Below are 27,617 nucleotides of genomic sequence, written 5' to 3' on the forward strand. Positions count from 1 at the left end.
TAAAATGACAGGAGACAGGAATGGGAGCTTCTAAGCAAGTTAGACTAAGATTTTTAAGAGTGAAATGCCTAAAAATAAGCCCTTGAATGCATACTTAGGCACCTATATAGAGGCTGCTTGATTTTCAGTTGTTCTGATCACCCAGAGCTCCCATTAACTTCAGAAGTAACTGTGGATACTCAGCTGTTCTAGAAATCAAGCCACTTTTATTCAAGGGTCTAAATATGGATGTCTGTGCCCAAGTTTGGGGGAAAAAAATACAGGGGAAAAGCAAAAAAGAGAGAGTTCTTTTGCTGCAGAGACGTTTTATAAAAGGAAGTACTAGCCAGGTTTCATTTTCTCAGGTTACAATGCTTGAAAGTGAATCAACATAACAATTAATAGTGCAACACATCCGTGGCAGATGATTTTGTCTGAGGTGAATGGAAAGCTGCTGCAGAATCTGTAGCTCTTAATTAGCCATCTGAGGCATCCCAGAGAGATGTCATCCTCTGCAACTGCAAAGTGCTAGCGGGCCTCCTACATCTCTTTCCTTGTATCTCAGGGCTGCCATTAGGAGGCTTCTCAGGCTGGTCCGAGGAAAACTTTGCAGGAGTAGCTTTTCACATCTGCAAGCTTCTGTCTCAGAAGCACCATTTCTTCATGCTTTTGGGTCAAGCACAGCCAACAGACTTGAGCACATTTTTAAATACTATAAAATAGGAAGGAGGGAGAATTAGGCCTTTAATTGCATCATACCCCCTTGCTCGGCAGAAGACTTGTGAATGCCGGCTGGTTAAAGACCTGTGTCATAAGTAATCCCGAGTTGGTTTTGTGGCTAAGCCATTGCCAGGTCATGCAGAAGTGGATAAGAACCAGTCACATGATAGAAAATCTGCAAGAACAACAAAAAAAAGAAGGAAATTTATGACAGAACTATATATATGGCTATAAATCTCCACGTGGCAAGGAAGTAACCAATTAAAGGCACGCCAGGTGAAGATGATGGATACTTGTTTGTGTGTCTATGTGCATAAACTGTGATGTAATATACCTTTATATACTTGTTTACAGGATCTGAATTAAGGGCTCCTGATGCTTTGCTTGGGAAAAAAAAAAAAAAAAGAAAAAGACAAGACTTCTGTTGCTTTTAACTAAGCTTTCAAAAAGAGCCAGGCAGAAGGTATGTTATGCTCTCACTATAACCTGATTTTGACCACTTCAGTATTATTTAGTGATTTTCCAAGTACTCAAAATTGCTGATGCTTTTATATGGCTCCTTCACACTCTCACAGTACATTAGAGGTATGAAGGGACCTCCAGAGATCATCCAGTCCAACTCCCCTGCCAGAGCAGGATCACCCATGGTAGTCTGCACAGGAATGCATCCAGGTAGGTTTGGAAAGTCTCCAGAGAAGGAGACTCCACAACCTCTCTGGGCAGCCTGCTCCAAGGCTCTGTCACCATCACTGTAAAGAAGTTTCTCCTCATGTTGAGGTGAAACCTTCTATGTTCAAGTTTGTATTCATTGGTCCTTGTCTTATTACTGTGCGTCACCGAGAAGAGCTTGGCCCCCTCCACTTGACACCCACCCCTCAGATATTGATAGGCATTGATCAGATCCCCTCTCAGCCTTCTCTTCTCCAGACTAAGCAGCCCCAGGGCTCTCAGTCTCTCTTCACAGGGGAGATGCTCAAGTCCCCTAATCATCCTCATGGCTCTCTGTTGGACTCTCTCCAGCAGGTCTCTGTCTCTCTTGAACTGGGGAGCCCCAAACTGGACACAGTATTGCAGGTGAGGTCTCAGCAGGGCAGAGTAGAGGGGGTGAAGGACCTGCTGGACAGACTTTTCATGATGCACCCCAGGATACCATTGGCTCTCTTGGCCACAAGGGCACATTGCTGTCCCAATTCAAACTGTTCTTTTAACTCTGCTGTCTTGGGGTTGAGAAGCATTCTTCCACTTTCTGTCGTTGTTTTTAAATGCCTGCTTGTTTTATTGACTATAATGGTTGGGACATTTTGTCTTATGTTTTTAGATGGCACAGTATAGCATGACTGGGGCATTTGTGCAATGCCTGTCAGAAAAAGGGATGCCACCCTTAAGGAATGAGAGTAAATCATGTGTCACAATCACTGGCTGTGTTGTAAGACTCAGCAGCAACGAGAGTGGCAACAAGAAAGCTCATGCTGCTTTGTCACAACCAGGGACGTGATTCTAGGTCAAGACTGAGGCAGAGGAAGTCTGGCAATGAAGAAAGCCAATATTATTTTCACTGCAGGAGTGAGCCAGGGGGTTTCAACAGTCATGAATATTCACCTGAGATCTCTCAGTTGTTCTACATTTCTTAAGACACATTGGTATTTCAGTTGCTAGAAACAGTGGGGAAAGGGAACAGATTGAAGCTTTCTTCCTCCCCCCAGTCCCCTACATCTTATGTTCTCCTACCAGCAGCAACAGCACAAGAACTCTCAACTTTTTTTCTTGGCTAAAGCTCCTATCACCTCATTTCTTGGGTTTAATGAACATGGGAGTGAAGTTCAGCTGCTCTAGTGGTTTCATAGTTGCTATGACACTACACTGTTCTCAGCTGCGCTGTATCCTTAGGGGTTGATACCCTGCATCAGTGAGGAGCATTGTGGGTAGATAGATCGACAAAGCTGGGGAGGGGTTTGGAGCACAGCCCTGTGAGGAGAGGCTGAGGGAGCTGGGTTTGCTTAGCCTGGAGAAGAGGAGGCTCAGGGGAGACGTTCTTGCTCTCTGTAACTACCTGTAGGGAGGTTGTAGCCAGGTGGGGGACAGTCTCTTCTCCCAGGCAAGAAGCTCCAGAACAAGAAGACACAGTCTCAACCTGCATCAGGGGAGGTTTAGGCTGGATGTTAGGAAGAGGTTCTTCCCAGAAAGAGAGATTGGCCATTGGAATGTGCTGCCCAGGGAGGTGGTGCAGTCACTGTTACTGGAGGTGTTAAGGAAGAGACTGGATGGCAGGCTTGGTGCCATGGTTTAGTTGATTAGATGGTGTTGGGTGATAGGTTGGACTCAATGATCTCAAAGGTCTTTTCCAACCTGGTTAATTCTATTCTTTCTATTCTATTCTATTCTATTCTATTCTATTCTATTCTACCAGAACCTTTCTTCCCACTGTGAACTAGACATTGCCCCTGCACCTCATACAGTATTTGCTTGCCATGAAACACAATGACCAGCCTGCACAAAAATAAAAGCAAGCAGAACAATGAGGGTTTGATTTTCTTCTCCAGGAAATGATCCATATGTAAAAACTTCTCTGTCAGCAGTACTGTAGGTAGGATGAGACATGACTTTCTCTACAGCACAGGACTCTGCTGTGAACAGTTGTGGCACAGTGACACAAAGGACCTGTGACATGCTTTGATGGTCAGCTCAAGTGGAAACATCTTGGAGTGTGGGGTAGTTTTAGGCTATGCCTTTAAAATTGTTCACAGATCTTGAACAGAAAAGTAGTAAAATGTAAATAAATCACTATTGGGTGTGAAAAGGAAAATGAAGATAATTCTAAACAATTCCATTGGAGAGAGATCTACCAGAAGATGGTTGTACCAAAACAATTCCTCCTTCTCTTCGTTGCTCTGGAGAGATGCTAACTTGATTCTGCTTGACCTTGGCTGTGTTGTTTTGCTTAAGTCTAACAGCAACTTTCTATGCTCCTTTCTCCTTTCTTTTTGTACAGGCGGGTGGGGGCAGAAAAGGAGAAGCTAGTAGCTTCCTCTGGTCTCTGACCAGGAGGGTTCTTGTGCTGTTTGTTAATTGTAAATCCCTGTAAATATTGTCAGTCCTGGATATTTTGTACATATTCATTGCATCCCATTGTAGATTGTAGTTTTGCCTGTAAATGCAGCTGTCATTCGCTTCCAGCTGAGCTGCTCTGGCAAAGTTATTGTTGGAGGGGAAGGATTTCAACCCACCACAGAGTGCAAAGAAGTGTACTAGCACCAATTTGCAGAGCACTCTGTATATGTACAAACTGAGTCCCTTTGCTCACTGCCAGCCTGGCCCTGGCAATTGCCAGCTGCTGGAGTATCAGTCTCCCAGATGTTTGTAGTAACTGGCAAAGAAATACTGGGCTACTCGTTAATAATGAATTAGATGTATGTTCTATTACCTTTTAAACGGCACCAAAAGGCATATTCTGCAAAAGCAGCAAGCCAGTTCAACTGCAGTGCTGACTTTTTCCCTCCACCATTAACAACTAACCTGTTTCTCAATGTCTTCCAGCAAACTACTGGCACCCAGGCGAAAGAGCTCTGGTGTTAGCCATTCCACTCCCAGCTCCTCCTTCACCAGCATAAGCCAAGTAATAGCTTCTTGTGCTGTCCGAATGCCCCCAGCAGGTTTAAATCCAACCTTTATACACAGAGAGAGACAAGAAATAAATAAATAAAAAGAAGTGCAATACACATTCTCATTCATCAGCAACACTAGAAGAGCAATCAAGCATTTCCACACCTGCAGCCTCACTGTGCCTGTGGTGCTCATAACAGCTCCACTTGGTAAGTACCAGACTGCAAACAGCTCTGGACTTGACAGCTGAGAGCTATCAAGCCTCAGACACCACTGCAAATGATAACATTTTCATCCCAAGGGACAGCAATTCACAGAGTAACACTTCTAACCCCAGTGCACTTTCCCAGGGGCTGGGTTTGAGGTTTGATGGGAGTACTTTGCCAACAGGACATATTAGGCCAAGGCATTTAGACAGGATGTGGGTTACCTGCACATCTCCTCCTGCCCACGTTGTAACCTAATTCCAAACATCTAACAATGATACATGCAATGATATGCCCCTAAAGATGCTGAATTCAAGCACATGAGGCAGCACTTTATAAAGGTCTGTGCACTGCACAGGCAGAGCTAGCAGAGGTTTAATTTTCACAAATATTTTCCCAGTAGGAATTAAATTAGGTCTGACTTTACCAAAAACACAAAGTTTTGTGATTCACAGGAACTGCAACACATGCTGGATATGCTTTCAGTCACTTGATGTGAGGTATTTCAGTCACTTGTGGTGAGATGTTTTATCCTACTTTGGCAGGGGGGTTGGACTTGATCTCTGGAGGTCCCTTTCAGTGTTCTGCGATTCTGTGATTTTTGTGTCATATTTTGTCGGGTGAACTGCCCTGTATGTATAGGCACACACACACACAAAAAACTATCTTTGAGGTAAAGCAGACTTTGAATCCCATGATCAACCTGCTGTGCAGAGGTGACTTGGCACGATCCCCTAATGCCAATCTTTTGGTTATGTGCCATTTAAACATTCTGAGACAGAGCTTCTGACATGCAGCTATCAAATCCCTCACCAACAAATTCTGTCATCTGCATCAGCCAAAATCTTGGCCTGCAGCAACTTACCAAACTCCTGAAAACCAAGAATTAGGAGAAAGTGTTTCTGCACCCAAAAAACCCCACAAAAAAGTTCAATCTGTACAGTAGCACAGAGTGATTCTTTCTGCATTACCCTCTACTGTAAAGCTTTACCATGGGTACTCCTTCCCATCAGCCTCCTTCTGATTTCTGTGTCTATGTTCCTGAAACCTCAATGCATTGAGAATTTCCTCATACTAGTTATGGATATAAGAGTGGAATCCAAGACTATCTGGTTTTAAATGTGGCAATTTCTTTTTCTAATAGTGATTTCAGGACAAACAAGCACAGAATAAATCCTCTCACACTGAAGCACTGTGTCAACAGCACATTTCCAGTTAGATCATAAAGAAAAATAACAGGAAAAGCTTGGTAAGTCCAAAAGATGAAATTGTGGGGGGGTTTGGGGAGTGGATGGATGGATGGATGGATGGATGGATGGATGGATGGATGGATGGGTGGGTGGATGGGTGGGTGGATGGGTGGAAGGGTGGATGAATAGATGGATGGATGGGTGGATGAATGGATGGATGGATGGGTGGATGAATGGATGGATGGAAGGGTGGATGGATGGATGGATGGATGGATGGATGGATGGATGGATGGATGGAAGGAAGGATGGATGGATGGGTGGATGGATGGGTAGATGGATGGGTGGGTGGGTAAATGGATGGATGGATGGGTAGATGGATGGGTGGGTAGGTAAATGGATGGATGGATAAATGGATGGATGGATGGATGGATGGATGGATGGATGGATGGATGGGTGGGTGGATGGATGGATAAATGGATGGATGGATGAATGGATGGGTGGATGGATGGATGGGTGGATGGATGGATGGGTGGGTGGATGGATGGATGTGTGGATGGATGGGTAGATGGATGGGTGGGTGGGTAAATGGATGGATGGATGGATGGATGGATGGGTGGGTGGGTGGGTGGATGGATGGATGGGTGGGTGGGTAAATGGATGGATGGGTGGGTGGGTGGGTAAACTGGATGGATGGATGGATGAATGGGTGGATGGATGGATGGGTGGGGGGGTAAATGGATGGATGGGTGGGTAAATGGATGGATGGATGGATGGATGGGTGGGTGGATGGATGGATGGATGGATGGATGGATGGATGGATGGATAAATGGATGGGTGGATGGATAAGTGGACAGATGGATGGATGGATGGATGGATGGATGGATGGATGGATGGATGGATGGAAGGAAGGAAGATTGTATGCACACATCTGTTAAGATTGGAGTTCCAAAACTAATTTAAACCACAGCAACTGGAAAAGCATCTTTTAGAAAATAAATTAAAACAGTGGGATTGTGTTTTCCCTCAGGAAGAGAAATTCTAATGAAATTCCAATTTAGATTTATTCTGAGAAATACTACAGCTCTTTGAGATAAATCTGTGGCAAAAACAAGTAAGGGAGAGTTAATAAGAGAATTAAAAACATTATGCAGAATTCCTTCCCCTCTTAGCAAATTCTGAAAGCTCTTTCCTGGGCAAAAAAAATAAAAAGCTGACAGATGAACCTGTCCTCCCCCTCTTTCATTTGCCAGTTTTCCAAATGGCACATCTGACTGCCATAGAAAAGCAAAAAGAAGAGGGGAGGGGGGGGCTGGTATTTAATTCAAGAGCAGTATAAAGTCCACCTACCACTTTCCTGCTGTTTCACAGCATTTCATTATTTTGCTTAATAAGTTCATCTCCTCAAGAATTTTTTTCTCTTCACCTTATATTATAAAAAGTAATAAGTTCTTCTGGATTGGGGGTTTTCCCAACAGAAAAACCAATTTATGTATGTCCTTCAATAACGACGGGGGAAAGATTATTTCCCATTATACCGCACCCTTTTCATATCGCCGCCGCAGCTTATCGCTCAATAAATGATACTCTGCAACTTCTTCCTTCCCTCTGAGAAGTCTCATTTCTGTATTAACCTGTTTTGCCCAGCCAAGCCTCGCTGGCAAGCGTTCCTCCAGCAGCAAAATTAGTTTGTTAAAGAAAACCATTTAGAAATCTCTTGTCACTGATAATATTGCCTTCCGTTAGTAAAAGCGCACAAAGTTGGTTTACATCTCGTTCACAGGCTCACACACGTGCAGGCAAACATCAGCACTCCTGCTTAATAACCTATTTTTCCTTCCACAAATGCATCCTTCTGAAGAGAAAGGTGAATGTGACATTTATATCCAATTAGAGGGACACAGCTTCATTAGTGCAGCAGAGCCCAACCTCTGGCACACAGCTCCTGCAAGCAGCACCAGCGCCAAGGTGAGTCACCTGGCCCCAGGGATCTGTCTCAGTTTAGCAGCAGTGAAGATGTTGCTACAGAAGCAAGACTATTGGAGCTGCTCCAGTCATTGTGTGGTAGAGAGAGATGCAGGCTGGGGAAGGCAGAAGTGAGGATAGCCCAGAGATCACCACTATCCCCATCCAGATGAGGACAGGGAGCAGAGGGACATGCGTAACCTGCTGTCACATGCTCCTCAAGCTCCAATGGCCCCTGAAGCCATCTCAGCCCCTGTTCCACTGTTCATCCCATGGGTCTGTCTCTTCTCCCAGGCAAGAAGCTCCAGAACAAGATACAGTCTCAACCTGCATCAGGGGAGGTTTAGGCTGGATGTTAGGAAGAGGTTCTTCCCAGAAAGAGAGATTGGCCATTGGAATGTGCTGCCCAGGGAGATGGTGGAGTCACCATCACTGGAGGTGTTTAGGAAGAGACTGGATGGGGTGCTTGGTGCCATGGGTTAGTTGATTAGATGGTGTTGGGTGACAGGTTGGACTCAATGATCTCAAAGGTCTTTTCCAACCTGGTTAATTCTGTTCTGTTCTGTTCTGTTCTATTCTATTCTATTCTAAAGGGTGACCCAGAAATGGGGACAGGGTCTTAACTAGAGATTTGGTTTCCTTCCCTGAGGCTGTAGGTGAAGACAAAGCCCACTACTGAATACCAGCACCCTGATTTGCCTGTGGATAAGGAGGTGAGAGGTGGCTTGAGTCTTCCTGAATAACCTCCTTTCTCACTGCTTCAGCACAAGGATGGATGCACAGATAGTCTATCGCTGGCTCTGCCATGCACTCTCCCTTGTTCCTTGCCCCCACTGACTTCAACAGTGACCTGACAGCAAAATGTTGTGTACCAGGACACAATGTTCATCTCACTCCTGTCCCACTTTCCCTTCACTCGAGACAACTGAATCCAACTGAATCTACCTTCTTGTCCCCTTGGAAAGCCCCTCTGGCAAAGGAGGGAAGAGCAGAGTTTATCCCTTGTGTTATCAGAACAGAGTCAGAAGATACAGCTGTGTACAGACTCTCAACAGCTACATATCTGTGTAGCTCCATGGAGGTTTATGGCACTATGAAAATCACTGTCAGCTTCAGATTCAACCTCTTAATTACTGCAGATGACCCTTTCAATATCATACATGGTGAAACAAAACTCAAACCCAAATGCAGCAGTAGATACATCAAGACTGCAAGAGCTTCTTGGGAATTATGTGACAATCAAGGAAGGAAAGCCAAAAGTGCTCCAGGGACACAAGAGAGAAATCCCATTAGCTATTGCTCATCCAGCCACAGAAGCTAATGTATGTGGATTTGGATGTTCTGCCTTTTGAAACTATGACAGTCTTATTTGCTTCTGAGTGAGGCTGTTTGGCTAATTGTCACAAAGGTAGTGAGAATTACCTTGTTGCCAGTCTGCCAGTAGAATTCCTTAATGGCCCTCATCATGATTACTCCAACTGGAAGGGTTGCATTTTCCACCTCCTTTCCTGTAGATGTCTTTATAAAATCAGAACCTGAAAGGAAGTAAAAAGCTTTAGGGTAGTTTTAGAACAAGACCCACTCTGCACATACATAGTACACCCTCCAAAGATGTCTTTGTGCTTCAGAGCAGTTATGAAGCACTCCTTTACATGTACTCTGTTACATGGAACAGGCTGCCCAGGGCAGGCTGTGGAGTCTCCCTCTCTGGAGATATTCAAGATCTGCCTGGATGCATTCCTGTGTGACCTGATCTAGGTGATCCTACTCTGGCAGGGGGGTTGGACTGGATGACCTTTCGAGGTCTCTTCCAGCCTCTAACATTCTGAGATTCTGTGACACATCCCTGTGGTGTTCAGTGCTAACCTTGCCCTGGTAGAGGCTGGAGCAGAAGGATCATACTCATCTGGTTCCAGAGGAAGTCAGACATCTCAGCAGCTAAATGAACATCCCAGCAGCTAAATGAACATCCCAGCTATTATTTGCTTGCACCAGCTATCAGACTAACAATCTCTTCAGGACAGGCCAATATAATGTGCAGACACTCATTATATGTCTGTATATACACTAATAGGAACGTGTTTGACTAACCATAACAATGGAAATTATTCCCACTGAACAAATTTTGCCCATAAATCAACATCCTAGTATTTCCACAATGAACTTCCTGAGCAGAAACAATTTTCATCTATTTTTTTTTTCATTTAACTTTGCATCTATTTAGTCTTCCATTTGACAGCCCAGCATTCCATCTCCCACAGCCGTTTGAAGCGAAGAGACCCCGTATGTATTTAGGAAATCAGCTGTGTAATATTGTGAACAGGGGGCAAATGCCCTTCTTAGGTGCTTTGCAACTGTACCATTGCAAATTATTGTACTTAAAGCCATGGTATGATATAATGCAGTGAAAAGGGGAAAACCTCTCTGTTATTTAAAGGAGAACTAGCCTTGGCTTGTATTTATCTGGTTTCTTACTTGTGAACAATATTCTCCACTACCTGTTCTATTGTATTCTAGTCTAGTCTAGTCTAGTCTATCCTATCCTGTTCTATTCTACTCTATCCTATCCTATCCTATCCTATCCTATCCTATCCTATCCTATCCTATCCTATTCTATCCTATCCTATTCTATCCTATTTTACTCTACTCTATCCTATTCTACTCTATCCTATCCTATCCTATCCTATCCTATCCTATCCTATCCTATCCTATCCTATCCTATCCTATCCTATCCTATCCTATTCTATTCTATTCTATTCTATTCTATTCTATTCTATCCTATCCTATCCTATCCTATCCTGTCCTGTCCTGTCCTGTCCTGTCCCGTCCCGTAGTATTCTTGTGCATTCTTGCTGTTCTGGGGTGGCCTAAAACAAATCCTGCAGCACAGTAGGAGAAAAAGCTGAGAAAATAGCAACAACAACAACAAATTGCCTGGCAGTGTATGATCCTGCACTGACACAAAACAATGACAAAACTTCTTTAATTGCATTAGGGTGCACTTCATCCCTGGAACCTACTATTTAGAAAAGGTGTACTGTGGGATCATTAATTATCAAAAGTAATTGAGAGAAGAAGAGGGATAATTCAAATATCATGTAGTAGTGCATCATCCACTTAAGTCAATTGGAACTGCATCTGCTTCCACTTCAAATTTGGCTTAGGGTCCATTTTGTCTCTTAATTGAATGATGATGCCTCTACAACATTCCCTAGAGTAAGCAAAGGAAAGTTTCACTCCTGGTTCAAACTAAAGAGTTGCCTAGGCTACATTCTGGTGGTGCGCTGCGGCACACTGCAGCTGACTGGCACACAGCTAGGTCTCAGTCAAGGCAGAGCCAGGCATCTGTGTGCATCCTATGATTTAGGCATAATCAGAATTATATCCCTAACACCGTGCCTGGTAAGACCCTGGCTTTCTCTGCAGGCTTCTTGTCTAGGCACTACCTCAGCCCTTTGGTGATTAAATTGTCCCCTCCTATGACACTTCCCATTCTAAAGAGAAACAGTTACTTGGAGGAGGGGGAAAAAAAAAAGCACCACAAGTTCTAACTCCCGAGGAAGTGCAACATTCAAAAGAGGCAATTAATACTTGATTGAGCTTTGCAAAGAATGGAGCACATAGGAGAGACAATTAGTTATGTATTTCAGAGCTGCTCCCTTTCCAGAGAGACACTCTGGACATCTGATAGTCACATTAAAACGAGTAACAGTGGAAGTGAAACTTCAACGTTGCCAAATGATATTTTTAATTTCCTCTTTGAAATGCAGCACTTAAAGTCCTTCAGTGCAATACTTCTCCTTTTTTTTTTCTCCTTCTTCTTCTTTTTTTTTTTTCCCCTAGTATAGGGTAAGTCAAAGCTTTTATAAGTCTTATAATTACAAGTCTCTGTGGTACAGTTTCATTAAAAACTTTCATTAAACAACAGCTGCCCTTGTATATGGTCTTCTAATCAATTTGGTCAAACAGAATGACTTCTAATCAGCTGTTGATAAAAATAGAAGATGAAATTTTAATTCTAATAGATTAACCACAAACTCAAGATAGTCTTCAAAATCCATCTAGCTCTATTCTCCAGTGGATTTAACGACTATTCAGCAACTCATTACTAAATAGAACAAGATGAACATTTTCCAGTTCATTAAAGAAATGTACTATGTATTTTTGCATTGTCCTCATGATTCGTTACAGGGAGTCTTAATTACAAGATAATGGATAATGGTTATTAAATGCAGACTCCAGTAATGAAGCTCTATTCATTTGTGAGCCTCAGAGACCGCAAAGAGGGGAAAATAAAATTACTAGCTTCAAAAGATTAACGGATCAAATTATTATTCAATTTTGAAAATCTCATCCAGGCTTCACAGAAACAAGAAGAGATTAAAAACTAGTATTAGCACCAAAAGCAGTGCAGTTATATATTTATTTTAAAATAATATCTTAAGGCTATTACCGGAATAATCAGCTTTAGATGTGATTATTAGACAAACATACAGCCAATTTAGTAGCATCCTCTAACAATGAAAACAATACATTTTTATTTCCTGGGGAAAAAAAAAATAAAATGCTCTTTATGCCACAAGAGCTCTTGCTAGCAGGACTGCATGCAGCCTCTCCAAGAAGACAGAAGATGCACGCTAGCGGGGGAACACCACAATGGAAGGCGCTATTAATGTTTAGGTTTCAGGAACGAAAAGAGGGATTTAAAAATCAAGCCCTGGCACAAAAAGCACCTCACTAAGCAGACTTCATGCCAAACTTGTCATAATAAAGGAGTTTCAGCAATCTCTTTCTCATTCAGGCGAAGGAAAAACAAGGCTGAGGAGTGAACTTCAGCAGGAGCTTCATCTGGAAAGTGAGTTTCATCACCCATCTTCTCACCGTCCTGTGAATGCACGCACTCAAAAAACGAAGGCTGCTGTTAAGATACATGCTGGATGGCTTTCATCTCTCCTAGACTACATTACAGGAAACATTAAATTAAAGACTGAAAAAAAAAATTGAGTTCCTCAGATTAGATTTCTAGGCTCAGGGAGCCTGGAAAAGGCCACATTTTCCACCCTTTTCCAGTAAGCACAGCAGCACATTGCCTTTCAAGGCAGTTACTCATGTAAGACTCATTGAACCAGCAATGAGTGGAGACATTCAGACCTTTTTGAAACACAGCAGCATTACGTGCCTGTTTCAGAGGGGCTTGCTGCCAACCTAGTAACTCACCTGCGCATGATGCATTACAGCACCACAGCCTGGCAAGCACAAACTGTACTGGCTTACTTTAACTTGAGATGGAAATCTGAATAAACCCGGTGAACAGTGCTGCAGCCTTTGTTTAAGGGTCACTCTCTGGCTGACAGCAACCAAGCTCTTGGGGCTACTGAGAGCCAGACCACTTCTGCTGCAGTCACACATCTTGCAAAATCAGGTAAAGGATTTTAAGATATTAAATCCCCTCTCCCCCTCTGCTCTACTCATCATACACACCCAACTTTGCCACTCCCCTCCAGCAAAGACCACTCAAAATAACCCAGCTGAACGTGAACACACTAAACAGAAAACCAGCGCCTTCATAGCATGTTGTCTGAGTCTGTATCTAGAGGTCAAGATGAAGTTCATTATATTCTTCCTAGTCTATATACTCACACAGCCTTACTTATGGCAGCACCTGAGCAGAGGTGCAAAGCTGAGATACAGAGAAATTGAGTGATTTGCCCAAGGTCTCTCAGTCTCACAAAGGTCAGAAGAGGAGATGTGACTGGCCCACCCGACGGCTACCCTGTACAGCATCCCAAAACGCTACACAGCTTCCCAGTCCACATAACACTGAAGTACAGCATGAAAACTGGAAAATCTTGTTTAGATGACAGCTTCCAGGAAACACACTCTGGTTCCATAATTAAGCAATAAGGAATAATAAGCAGTATAGCGATCATGGAGTAATCCCAACCTTTTGGTTCTGAAGCGCTTCAAAAGCCCTTGGGGAATGATTATCGCCTGATAACTACAGACTGTGTTGTTGCCTTACTCTTAATAAAGAACAAAGACACGTCTGGCAGTTTTAAACAATAGTTTCGAGAGAGATGCTTGCAGAGGGACAATTATGCCATGCTACTTTGTAAGTACTTGCAACGAGCACAAATACATCTTGGTTGCTGCAACTCGGATGTAACAATAGGCAGCAACACAGGATGAACAAAACCCTTTCAAGACTTGCAGGACGGGCGGCAAAAAGAGGCACGCTGCTGAGGGGGCCTGGAAAAGTCCCTTGCTGTCTGTGCTGACAAGGTAGCAATGGTAAAATAGTACATTATCAAATGTGCATAGAGACCCATTAGCAAGTCATTTTTCTATTTTATGAGTACCTAAAAAAGGGTCTTCAGATTCACACACAATTAACCCGAGGAAAGGCGACCAGGTTATCATCCCTCTGAAAATAAAAGGCAGGGCAAGATATAAAAGACTAATGCAGTAGCTAATTCTTGGCAGCTGAGTCATCGTAATTGTCCACTTACATGTCCTTATCCTACTCCAGTGTCAAGATAAAATAGATGGCCTGCTAGCTTAACTTTGCTGTTCAGCAGGAGAAGAGAACACGAAGCTATGACAACTCACTTCAGCAGTAGATTTAACTCCATCACATATGGCTACCCTGCCAGACCACTTGGCTAAGTGCCTACAAATGATTCCACACACCTGTGTCTAAGCTAGAGTCTTTAAAAACACTAGCTCATAACTTGGGCTTTTTTTTTTTGCAAACCACCTATTTTTTGTAATTCTTTTGGGGAAAATGCCTGCACAGAGAGGGGAAAAAAGAAGAAATAAAATCACATCACAGGCTAAACATACAGTTCCATATTTAACACATCAGCTCTGGTGAGGCCACACTTCCAAGTATTGTGTTCAGTTTTGGGGCACCTTGATGCAAGAGAGAATTTGAGGTACTGGAGCGAGGGCAGAGGAGGGCAAGGAAGCTGGGGAAGGGCCTGGAGAATAAATCTTATGAAGGGTGACTGAAGGAACTGGGGATGGTTAGTGTGAAAAAGAGAAGGCTGAGGGGAGACCTCACTGCGCTCTACAACTACCTGAAAACACCTTGTGGAGAGGTTGATGCTGGTCTCTTCTCACAGGTAATTAGTGATAGAACAAGAGGGAATGGCCTCAAGCTGCAGCAGGGTAGGTTTAGAGTGGACAATAGGAAGAATTATTTCCCAGCAAGAGTGGTCAGGCACTGGAATGTGCTGCTCAGGGAGGTGGTTGAGTCACCAACCCTGGATGTGTTTAAGGTCATTTGGATGTGGTGCTTGGGGCTATGGTTTAGGGTTGAAACTTGCAGAGTAGGGTTCTGGGTTGGACTTGGTGATCCTGAGGGTCTCTTCCAACCTGAATGTTTCTGTGATTCTGTGAGCTGTTTAAAAGTAAGACAACCTTTCTTATGACTCATCCTATCATCTCAGTTTGGTTTACAAGACTGAGTATGGATGCTTACTCTCTTGTAGCCCACCTCCAGCATTCTGCAGGCCAAGTGATGCCCTTAGGAACGCTTACACATGGACATGAAGGGACAAATTGTTACATCCATACTTAAGCAATGATGTCTGAAAGAATTCAGCACTGCTGAATTATACATGGCTTGCTAATGCACTGTTAGTGTCTACCACAGGTCTCCACAGGATACTACTACTTAATTAGTATTAGTTTCTTGCGTGTTCATTTAAAATGTATTCCTTTAGAAGGTTCATCAGAAAGATCCATACCACTTTCTGTTGCTTGGCTATATAGCACAGCCTCTTATGATTTTTGGAGCATTCCTTCCAATCCAATCCCTGTTTAGTATGTTGAAAGAGAAGATAAATAAGTGACATGTTCTCCAGGCTCAGAGGCCTCAGCTGGAAATCCTGCCAGCAGTGGCTCTTGGCTTTAGGCTTCAAAGCACACCAAAGTACAGGAGGAAACAGGAGGAAACATGCTCACAGTCCCCTCTCATACTGCCAGGCAGCAGCATTAGGAGGTGCCAAGGTGCAGGAGGAGTTCAGGCAACCACGTGCTGCTGGAGCAGCCGCGCCTCTTCCTCTCCAATGAGGAAGCAGCAGGATATCCTCCCAAGAGTGATTAGTGGGACCACAAGGAAGCTTAAGGAATCCCTACATTGTTATCTGTTGTTAAATTTCATGTTTCTTTACTGAGATCTCATTTTTCTTCTTTAAAATGGTGTATCATGTATTACACTCAGGGGCTTTGCAGTGTATGGCCTGTATTAACCTTATTTCTTTTTGCAGATGGCATTACTGGAATGGTTAAGCAGTTTGCCTAATGATACATGATGAGCCAAAGGTAGAAAGAAGAAATAAATCAATGCATCCCAACACTGGGATTTGAAGTGTGGCTTTATCAACGCCCTGCACTCTTCTCATGTGCTCACTCTTCTCCGTCCCACTCCAGAAAGGCTAAGCCTTGGGAACATTGGCAGCACTGTGTCTGCCATGGGCTAGGAATCTGCTGAGGGCTGCAAACCTCCAGGAAAACCTCAGAGGAGGTTCACAGGGAGGTGAGCTCCCCACTGCCCTGGGTCTCAGAGTCCTTTTCCAACCATACATACATACATAGAATACATACATACATACATAGAATAAACCAGGTTGGAAGAGACCTTCAAGATCATCGCGTCGAACCCATCAACCAATCCAACACCACCTAAACAACTAACCCATGGCACCAAGCACCCCATCAAGTCTTCTCCTGAAAACCTCCAATGATGGCGACTCCACGACCTCCCCAGGCAGCCCATTCCAATGTGCAATCACTCTCTCTGTATAGAACTTTCTCCTAACATCTAGCCTGAACGTCCCCTGGCGCAGTCAGAGACTGTGTCCTCTTGTTCTGGTACTGGCCGCCTGGGAGAAGAGACCAACATCCGTCTGTCTACAACCTCCCTTCAGGTAGTTGTAGAGAGTAATAAGGTCACCCCTGAGTCTCCTCTTCTCCAGGCTAAGCAACCCCAGCTCCCTCAGCCTTTCCTCATAGGGCTTATGTTCCAAACCCCTCACCAACTTTGTTGCTCTTCTCTGGACTCGTTCCAGCAAGTCAACATCCTTCCTAAACCAGCACTGAGCCACGTGCTCCTGCTGAGCAGGGTGAAAAAATGCTGTGGGAGAAACTAGATTTGAAAATCAAAGCTTCCTTTACAAACACTGAACTGCATTGTGTCATTTACTTGTTCACACTTAAACAACTACTAAACAACTACTAACTATCCTACACTGTGATACAATTAAAACAGCACTGATCTAGGCCAGGTTTTTTCCTTCTTGGCATTCTTGGGTTTGGATCAATACACCTCAGTCTCTCACAATGTTGTCCAGTACGTGACATATAACAGACTGAGGCTAAAATCCTGATTTATCTACCACTAATAGCACTGCAGTTTGGAAAATGATAAATATGCATGACTGCTTAGAACTGCAGCACTCCATGGCATGTTGCATACCATGCTTTAGCAAACCTATTTAGCTTTGTGTTTCTTAGTGTTGATAGTGACTTTGAAACAACTATGGTAACAATAAAACTCAGGTATGAATAAAATAGAATAGAATAGAATAGAATAGAATAGAATAGAATAGAATAGAATAGAATAGAATAGAATAGAATAGAATTAGACTAGACCAGACCAGGTTGGAAGAGACCTTCAAGATCATCGCGTCCAACCCATCATCCAACACCATCTAATCAACTAAACCATGGCACCAAGCACCCCATCCAGTCTCTTCCTAAACACCTCCAGTGATGGTGACTCCACCACCTCCCCAGGCAGCACATTCCAATGGCCAATCACACTCTCTATGAAGAATTTCTCCCTAACATCCAGCCTAAACCTCCCCTGGCTATTAGCTTGTAACAAAATTACTCCAATCAAAGAAGGAGCTGTTTAAAATAGTCCACACTGGAGAAAAAGCAAGTAGAAAATCAGTCCACTTTAACAAGAAGGTGCTATGAATACCATTTTTTCTAAGTATACATACCACAGCCATAATCTGACACTTCAGGGCCATTCTGTGTGTTTTTCAACATATCATGATAAAAGCAGTTTAAGATTCTGTTCTGACTCCAACCCAGAGAAAGGCAGGATTGATTTTTGAGATTTAAAAGTCATGTCTTAATGCCACAGTCACAATCTGTCCGGCATCCAGCCTCTTTCTCATGCAGAGGACAAAGCGCCAGCATCGGCCTCTCATCCACGCTGTTCCCTCCACACAAAAAGGCAGCGGGCACAGGTGGAGGCTTTCAGCACCAGGGGGATTTCCAGTATCAAAAGTATTTCCCAAGAGTGCTTTGTGGCCAGTGTCAAGCTTTTGGCTTTCCCTGACAGAAAAAAAGAAAAGAAAAAAAAAAGAAAGAAAAAGAAAAAGGAGCCAGATCTCCCCAGGCTCAGCTGTGATGTGTTTGCTCCCCTGGGGCTTTTACAAGTCAGATAGAATAGGTTACTTATAGGCTGAATATTCCACTTCCACTAATCATGCAATTACTAGGAAAATGTTAGGCACTTTTAGTTTAATCACAGAATACACCTGTTTGGAAGAGACCTCAAAGATCATCCAGTCCAACCCTCGACCCAGCACTGAAGGGTCAGCACTAAACCAGGTCCCTAGCACCAGGTCCGCACGCTGCTTGAACACCTCCAGGGATAGTGACTCCACCACTGCCCTGGGCAGACCCCTCCTATGTTTGAGCACCCTTTCAGTGAAGAAATATTTCCTAACATTCAGCCTGAACCTCCCCTAGTGCAGCTTGTAACCATTTCCTCCGGTCCTGTCACTTGACACCAAGGAGAAGAGGCTGCCCCCTCCTCACTCCAACCTCCCTTCAGGTAGTTGTAGAGAGCAATGATGTCTCCTCTCAGCCTCCTCTTCTGTGGGATGAACAACTCCAGCTCCCTCAGATGCTCCTTGTAGGCCATGTGCTCCAGGCCCTTCATGAGCACTTTTGCCCTTCTCTGGACATGCTCCAGCACCTCAATGTCCTTCCTATAATGAGGGGCCCAGAACTAATCACAATACTTGGGGTGAGGCCCCACCAGTGATGAGCACACCTTCCTGTTCTTGATGACTGCAGTGTTTCTATGATATTGAAAGTCTTCAATACCAACTTATAAACACATTGATTCTATCCTGGAGGCAGGTGTTGGGCATTTTCCTGATGCAACAAATATCCAAAGGGGAACAGCCTGCAAGGCCTTACTTACACATAAGGCAGCACAGTAAAATGACAAGTTATGGTTGTTTTTAAAAGGTGCTTATCTTACCTGCAGCTCCTGCTTCCCATAAGTTTTTACCCTTTGGAGTGTTTCCTCCTTCTTTCCCCACCTTGGTAATTTCATATCTAGCAAAACTGCAAAAGCCCACATGGGCAGGTTGCAATGTGGGTAACAACTTCCAAATACTGACAGCTGTTTTCAGCACTGCTTCACAAGGTAGCCTGAATACCAAAAAGCCTGCCAACCACCTTTAATGAAAACCCAACCAAAACCTCTGACTGTGCAGCCACACTCCAAGCAAGACACCCCACTTCACTGGGGGTCAGGGAAAGGCACACTTCTCAGGGATCAGTCCTGGGACCAGGCTTGTTCAACATCGTTGTCGGTGCCAGGGGCAGTGGCACTGAGTGCACCCTCAGCAAGTTTGCTGATGACACCAAGCTGTGTGGTGCAGCAGACACACTGGAGGGAAGGGATCCATCCAGAGGGACCCTGACAGGCTGGAGAGGTGGGCACAAGACAACCTCATGAGGTTCAACAAGACCAAGTGCAGGGTCCTGCATCTGGGTGGAGGCAATCCCAGGCACAAATCCAGGCTGGGCAGGGACTGGCTGGAAAGCAGCCCTGAGGAGAGAGACTTGGGGGTGCTGGTGGACAAGAAGCTCAACAGAAGCTCTCAGTGTGCACTTGAAGCCCAGAAAGCCAATCAGATCCTGGGCTGCATCAAGAGAAGTGTGGCCAGCAGGGCAAGGGAGGTGATTCTCCCCCTCTACTCAGCTCTAGTGAGATCCCACCTGGAGTACTGCCTCCAGTTCTGGAGCCCCTATTACAAGAGGGATATGGACACGCTGGAACATGTCCAGAGAAGGGCCAGGAGGGTGATCAGAGGGCTGGAGCACCTCTCCTATGAGGACAGACTGAAGGAGTTGGGGCTGTTCAGTCTGGAGAAGAGAAGGCTCTGAGGTGACCGTATTGTGGCCTTCCAGTATCTGAAGGGGGCTACAAGAAGGCTGGGGAGGGACTGCTCAGGATCTCAGGTAGTGATAGGACTAGGGAAAATGGAATGAAGCTGAAGGTGGGGAGAAAGTCCTTCCCCATGAGAGTGGTGAAGCCCTGGAATGGGTTGTCCAGGGAGGTGGTTGGGGCCCCGTCCCTGGAGGTGTTTAAGCCCAGGCTGGATGAGGCTCTGGCCAGCCTGATGTAGTGTGAGGTGTCCCTACCCATGGCAGTGGGGCTGGAACTAGCTGATCCTTGTGGTCCCTTCCAACCCTGACTGATTCTATGATTCTGAGTTTCCCCACCCTCTGCTGTATTATTATTGATGCTTGCATGGCAAAGCAAACCATTTTATTTCAAAGGGATACTCTGCAAAGGCATGTTGCTTATACAGTCAGTCAGATTTTTCTGGCACAGCAACCTACTGTTAAAAAAGGAAGGCGATAAACAAAAAACCTTAAGCATTGTGAGAAATAGGCAGGAACTCATAGACAGGTATTTAATATGTTGGGGCATTGTTTCTCCACCTCCATTTGTCAACAGCCTCTGTGTTGATCTGGTCACAGACTGCAATTATGGTGAGCACCTCAGACCAAAAGTACCAACAATCCTATTAAACAACTGCCTGGGGTGTTTGGGTTAAAAAGCATTCCTTGCACATCTCCTTGAGTCCACTGGCAAAATGAAGGTGGTATTTCAACCTTCACATCTACATTTTTTTTATACAGGTTTCATAGTTTTAAAAAGCCACACTAAATATATACTCTCATTTTCTACTCTGGAATTCCACTTTTTCAAATGAAATACTGTGAAGGAGTATCAAAGTCTCTTTGTGTTAGATCTGTATATATCCTCATGGGTATTTAGTGGCAGGTTATTAAATGTCACTATTCATTGAGACAGTACATTTTATGTCTTTCTTAAAGGAGAGGGAAAAAAAAATCTAGCCCAAGTTTGTAGCTTTGCCTGGCAATAATTGTAATTTTTAGCTTTGCACATTAAAGGCTGCAGCTTTCCGTCTCTAACTGGGAAGGTCACAGTTGACTGGCGGCTGGCAAACGTGACACTCATCTACAAGGGCTGGAAGGAGGACCCAGGGAACTACTGACCTGTCAGTCTGACCTTGGTGCCAGGGAAAGACACAGACTAGATCATCTGCAGTGCTACTATGCAGCATGTGCAGAGCAAGCAGGTGATCAGGCCAAGTCAGCATGGGTTCATGAAGGGCAGGTCCTACCTGACAAACCTCATCTCCTGCTATGATAAAGAAGCCTTCTCAGTGGATGAGGGAAAGGCTGTGGGTGTTGCTTACCTGGGCTTTAATAAAGTATTTCAGAGTCTCCCACAGCTTCCTCCTAGAGTAACTGGCAGCAAATGGCAGGACGGGTGGACACCTCACTGGGTAAAAAACAGTCTGGATGTCCAGGCCCAAAGAAAGGTGGGGAACAGAGTTAAATCCAGTTGGCAGCTGGTCACAAGCAGTGTTCCCTGGTGCTCAGTGTTGCAGCCAGCTCTCCTTAATACCTTTATCAACAATCTTGATAAAAAGATTGGGTGCACCCTCAGTAAGTTTGAAGATGACACTAACAGAGGAAGTGTAGATCTGCTTGAGGGTAGGAAGGCTCTACAGAAGAACCTGGATGGGCTGGATCAATGGGCTGAGGTCAGTTGTATGCTATTCAGCAAGGCCAAGTGCTGGGTCTTGCACTTGGGTCACAGCTACCACATGCAACATTACAGGCTTTGGGGAGAGTGGCTGGAAAACTCCCCAGTAGAGAAGGACCTGGGGGTGTTGATTGACAGGCAGCTGAATGAGAGCCAGCAGTGAGCTCAGGTGGCCAAGAAGACCACCAGAATCCTGGCCTGTATCAGGAACAGTGTGAGCAATAGGACCAGGGATGTGACTTTCCCCTGTACACAGAGCTGGTGAGGCCAGGCCTTGAGTATTTTGTTCAGTTTTGTGGTCCTCACTGCAAGAAAGACATTAGAGTGCTAGAGCAGATCCAGAGAAGGTCAAAGAAGCTGGTGAAGGGTCTGAAGAATAGGTTTTATGAGTACCAGCTGAGGGAACTGGGGCTGTTTAGCCTGGAGAAAAGGAGGCTGCAGGAAGACCTACAGAGCATAACAGCAGGCAAAGCTACTCTCTCCTGCCTGGTGTACATTTCAGTAAAGCAGCTGGGTTTGAACAGATAGGGAGCCACAGCTGAAGTTACGAGGAATTATGTGTTCAGCACTTCTCTGCATCAAATCACATACAAAGGTAGCTAATAATTACTCACATTGGAAAACACTGCTTTAGAGTACAGCAGCATTACATATCCCTTATCTATCAGCTAAGCAGGGTATTCACTTGGCTAGACATCTGTAGAGTGCTTGAAAGTCCCCAGACATTAGACCAAAGCAAAAGTGCACTGTCTGCATTTAATTACAGACCTTTTTGGACTTAGTGCAACAAAATGGTTAATAGCAACAGGAGCCCACTGTTAACCAGCAAGCTGAGGTGCAGCTATGCGTGTGGAGTTCAGAAGAAAAGGATGATGCTGCATGCTGTTTACTCCTCCAATGTGAATTTTTAAAGAGGAGTGAAATTGCAGTATCAAGTAAGCCAGCAAGAATTAAAAGGATTAAAATCCCAGGCACCAAGGAAGTCAACGAGAAATGGAAAATGGATTCGGTCCTGAAAAGATAAAATTATTTAACAACTTATTAAAACAGTTCATCATTGTAATTAAATTCCAAGTGCCTAGAAAAAAGTGGCACAAGAAAGGTAATTATTTATGAGGAGACTTTAAAAAGCCATTTATTGTGAATTTGGGAGAGAATCAGCCTGAAAGAATTGGTAGTAAAAGGAAATTGTTTGTTTATTCATAAAACTTATTTTGGTCTAGCACACCACTAAGAACCCCTAACATCTGCTCAATGGCAGCTGTAAGTAACATTAGGAACACTCAGCCAATTTATATCTTTCCTTTTTATTAAAAAATAAACAGATCTTTTTAAATTATTCACTAGTAAATTAACATAAAAATCAGTGCTGCAGCAACTCACATTTTGTGGGAAGGCATCTGCAAGCTTTGTGTAATCACGATGATCTAAATTTCTCTACGTTTCACTGACTCCTTTGCTCTTTATGTGTTGTCCCACCTAATTTAGCAAATGAAAATGTAGAAAACCTACAAGCTATACCCAAGTCACAGCTATGAATAATACAGGATGCTTCAAATGTTGTATTAGTTGCTTCCTTGCAACTGGAATAGTATCATAGTAACAGACAGGGTTGGAAGGGACCACAAGGATCAGCTAGTTCCACCCACCCTGCCATGGGCAGGGACACCCCACACTACATCAGGCTGGCCAGAGCCTCAGCCAGCCTGGGCTTAAACACCTCCAGGGACGGGGCCTCAACCACCTCCCTGGACAACCCATTCCAGGGCTTCACCACTCTCATGGGGAAGAACTTCCTCCTCACGTCCAGTCTGAATCTCCCCACCTCCAGCTTCATTCCATTGCCCCTAGTCCTATCACTACCTGAGATCCTGAGCAGTCCCTCCCCAGCCTTCTTGTAGCCCCCTTCAGATACTGGAAGGCCACAATATGGTCACCTCAGAGCCTTCTCTTCTCCAGACTGAACAGCCCCAACTCTTTCAGTCTGTCCTCATAGGAGAGGTGCTCCAGCCCTCTGATCATCCTTGTGGCCCTTCTCTGGACACGTTCCAGCGTGTCCATGTCCCTCTTGTAATAGGGGCTCCAGAACTGGAGGCAGTACTCCAGGTGGGGTCTCACTAGAGCTGAGTAGAGGGGGAGAATCACCTCCCTTGCCCTGCTGGCCACACTTCTCTTGATGCAGCCCAGGATCTGATTGGCTTTCTGGGCTGCAAGTGCACACTGAGAGCTCATGTTGAGCTTCTCATCCACCAGCACCCCCAAGTCTGTCTCCTCAGGGCTGCTTTCCAGCCAGTCCCTGCCCAGCCTGGATTTGTGCCTGGGATTGCCTCCACCCAGATGCGGGACCCTGCCCTTGGTCTTGTTGAACCTCATGAGGTTGTCTGTCTTGTGCCCACCTCTCCAGCCTGTCAGGGTCCCTCTGGATGGCATCTGGATTCTGGATTCTGTTCTTACCTTCCCTTTCCCTCCTACCATTTAAACATTCCATTCAAATAATCAGGACCCTCACCTGCTTCTTCCTTTCATGGACCAGACACTGGACAACAATCTCAACCAGCAGAACCCTTCTCTGAGTTATTGCTAAGCAACAAAATGCAGCTGTGTTACTAATTAATAATTATTTGTCTTCATCTGCAGCATTTTCATGTGTAGATTGCAGCGTGCTCTGCACATTCCTGTGTTTCACTCCTAAACTGTGTTCTTAAGACAGAATACAGAATTAACCAGGTTGGAAAAGACCAAGTCCAACCTAGCACACAACACCATCTAATCAACTAAACCATGGCACCAAGTGCCTCATCCAGTCTCTTTTTAAACACTTCCAGTGATGGTGACTCCACCACAGTAAGAAAGGCACAGGAACCCTTCAAACCTAAAGGCTTCTCTTTGCCCCTTGCAAACACTTCTCTGTTTTTTAACTTAATCTCTTGGATATTTCAGCAGAAAAATACCTTACTTTCTTCCTAAGTTTCTCTTTCAGTTCTTTCTTCCTTATACAAGCAAGTGCCTGCAAGTTTCTCCTTCAGTTCTTTCTTCCTTATACAAGTGCCTGCAAATGAACTTGCCAAGAAGTTGTTCAAAAGAACAGAACAGCTGTTTATTTTTGAGCATGCTTGTTTTACTTCTAAGTACAAAGCAGTGCTTCTGCAGTACACTCTGGACACAGTTAGTTTAAAGCTAAGTGATCTGTAACTAACCCAGATGCCAGAAATCACTGGAAATGGCATTGTGACAACAGCACAGGGGCCATCCAGCTGAGGGGCCCAGAGAAGCCTGCCTCAAAGCTGCAAGTGACCAGCAAGCAGGCTGCTGTGAAGTTAAATTTGCTTACATCCAGAGCAGCTGCAAGCACAGTACCTGATGCCAGTATAATCATTTACCTATCAATGGCATGTATATGGCATATATATATATACACACACAGATAAAGATGAACATGTATCAGAGCACCATCTCCTCTTGCTGGAGACTAGAAGTCATGAGAAATGTGGCACCCTCTTCCATCACACCACATCAAGCTACTTTCTAATCCTGGGGCTCAGGTCCACTTCAAAGCTTTATGTTTCCTTTGAGCTCTCCACAATTCCATTTCCCAGGACTGGTGGGAAGGAGGCTTTTGAAGATGTATGAGTTTCAATTTTGTATTGAATAATTTAAGTTTTATATGCTGCACAGAATATGGAACATCATCATATGTTTCCTTTCTGGTCTGTTAGAAATGAATAGACAAATCTTAGAATCATGAAGCTTGGAAAAGACCTTTAAGATCATGGAGTCCAATTGTAACCCAGCTACCATGACCACTAAACTGTATCACAAAGAATCACATCTGCAGCCTCTTGAACACCTCCAGGGATGGTGACTCCACCACCTCCCAGGCAGCCTCACCACTCTCTCAGTAAAGAAGTTTTTCCTAATGTCCAATCTAACATGACCCAGCAGTGTGCCCAGGTGGCCAAGAAGGCCAATGGCATCCTGGCCTGCATCAGAAATAGCGTGGCCAGCAGGACAAGGGAAGTAATTCTTCCACTACACTCAGCACTGGTTAGGCCACACCTTGAGTACTGTGTCCAGTTCTGGGCCCCTCAGTTTAAGAAAGATGTTGAGTTGCTGGAAGGTGTCCACAGAAGGGCAACATAGCTGGGGAGGGGTTTGGAGCACAGCCCTGTGAGGAGAGGCTGAGGGAGCTGGGGTTGCTTAGCCTGGAGAAGAGGAGGCTCAGAGGAGACCTTATTGCTGTCTACAGCTACCTGAAGGGAGGTTGTAGCCAGGTGGAGGTTGGTCTCTTCTCCCAGGCAACCAGCACCAGAACAAGAGGACACAGTCTCTAGCTGTGCCAGTGGAGGTTTAGGCTGGATGTTAGGATATTCTTCAGAAAATGAGAGATTGGCCATTGGAATATGCTGCCCAGGGAGGTGGTGGAGTCACCACTACTGGAGGTGTTTAAAAAGATACTGGAAGAGGTACTTAGTGCCATGGTTTAGTTGATTAGATGGTGTTGGGTTATAGGCTGGACTGGATGATCTCAAAGGTCTTTTCCAACCTGGTTAATTCTATGATTCTGTAAATCTCCCCTGGCACAACTGAAACCCGTTTCCTCTCGTCTTAGCACTAGTTACTGGGGAGAAGTTTCTTGTTGATAAACTACAAGACTTCATCTCTTTCATCTTTGGGATAGACTGTTAGGTTGCACATTATATGTGTAACTGCAGTGATGATGGAAGGAAGACTTTCTCCTTAAGAAAGACTCCTGCCATCATCAAGGAGGATTTTTTTTTCTACATCACAGATTTAGGGAAAACTTAACTCAAGAAATCAGCTGTAGTTGTACACTGCAGGGAAATCACTTTATAGCACAAATGCTAGAGGGGGGAAAACCATGAAAGGTACAAATGACAATCAGATGTCAGAGCCCTGACTTGCCACGAAGACTATGGACCTTGCTGTCACCTTGGTCTTTGAAAACATTCTCTCCAAAGCAGGGCTATTACAGACAGCCATGGGAACACTATTGTCTCTGACAGCTATAAATTAAGCACAGTCACAAACTAGGACCTATTTTATCTGAGAGATGATGAAATTAAAAATTACCATTTCAGAAAATAAATCTAAAGAAAAAAACATCAACTGGGCACAGAGGATGAAATTCCAAAGTATAGTATAGGGAAGAACATAGAAGAAAGGAGTACCTTCCGCTCTTCTCAACATCTTCCCAACAAGGCTTGCGCTTTGGCAACATAAATCCAAGGAGCACAGAAAGCTTGGGAGAAGAGCTCCAAGTAACCTAGGTACCTACCAAGGAAGTTCAAGTCTACTGTGCAGCTCATCAAAAGTACTGCAAGCTACTACAGAGGCAAGCTGGTAAAGAGCTCTCTCTCCAACCACCACTGAAACGGGCACATTCCTGAAGAACATTGCTACATCCTATGGTCACATTCTGATAGAAAGATGTTCCTTTGAGAAAAGACTGACAGAGTCTTTTAAGAAGATCTTTTAAATTCCAGTTAAAACCTTACATTTCTAAGGCAGGGAGGATGTTTAAAACAAGCACAAAGGATTGCATTATAATAGGCAGTCCTGTTCAGCTCAGTGAGGAACGTGTGTGCAGAATCATGCAACCCAGCAGTCAGCTTGGGCATTCTGTTTCTCTGCACTTAATGATGTAACACTTTGAAATACAGCATCGGTACCACTAGGACACAGGACATGATCTGTTAAAAGTTAACTGTCTTTACAGAATTAACCAGGTTGGAAAAGACCTTTGAGATCATCAAGTCCAACCCATCACCCAACACCATCTAATCAACTGAACCATGGCACCAAGTGCCTCATCCAGTCTCCTCTTAAACACTTCCAGGGACTGCAACTCCACCACCTCCCTGGGCAGCACATTCCAATGGCCAGTCTCACTTTCTGTGAAGAATTTCTTTCTAACATCCAGTTTAAACCTCCCCTGGCACAGCTTGAGACTGTGTCCCCTTGTTCTGTTGCTGCTTGCCAGGGAGGAGACCAACCCCTACCTGGCTACATGTCCTGGAAGAGGCATTAACAAGC

At 44.4% G+C, this 27,617-nt stretch overlaps 1 protein-coding gene across 1 annotated transcript in view; it reads right to left on the reverse strand.

Moving 5' to 3' along the window:
* Window positions 1–310: 310 nt before the first annotated feature.
* Window positions 311–27,617, reverse strand: part of DERA (deoxyribose-phosphate aldolase) — a 69,938-nt gene continuing 42,631 nt past the window's right edge. The window contains exons 7-9 of the mRNA XM_054167838.1: window positions 9,080–9,192; window positions 4,213–4,362; window positions 311–874 (exon numbers count right to left, since the gene is read on the reverse strand). Of these exons, the coding sequence (XP_054023813.1) occupies window positions 818–874; window positions 4,213–4,362; window positions 9,080–9,192 (320 nt within the window). The 3' untranslated portion in view covers window positions 311–817. The remainder of the gene's footprint in view (window positions 875–4,212; window positions 4,363–9,079; window positions 9,193–27,617) is intronic.

Source organism: Dryobates pubescens, chromosome 15 (genome assembly GCF_014839835.1).
Source record: "Dryobates pubescens isolate bDryPub1 chromosome 15, bDryPub1.pri, whole genome shotgun sequence".
Taxonomy (NCBI): Eukaryota; Metazoa; Chordata; class Aves; order Piciformes; family Picidae; genus Dryobates; species Dryobates pubescens.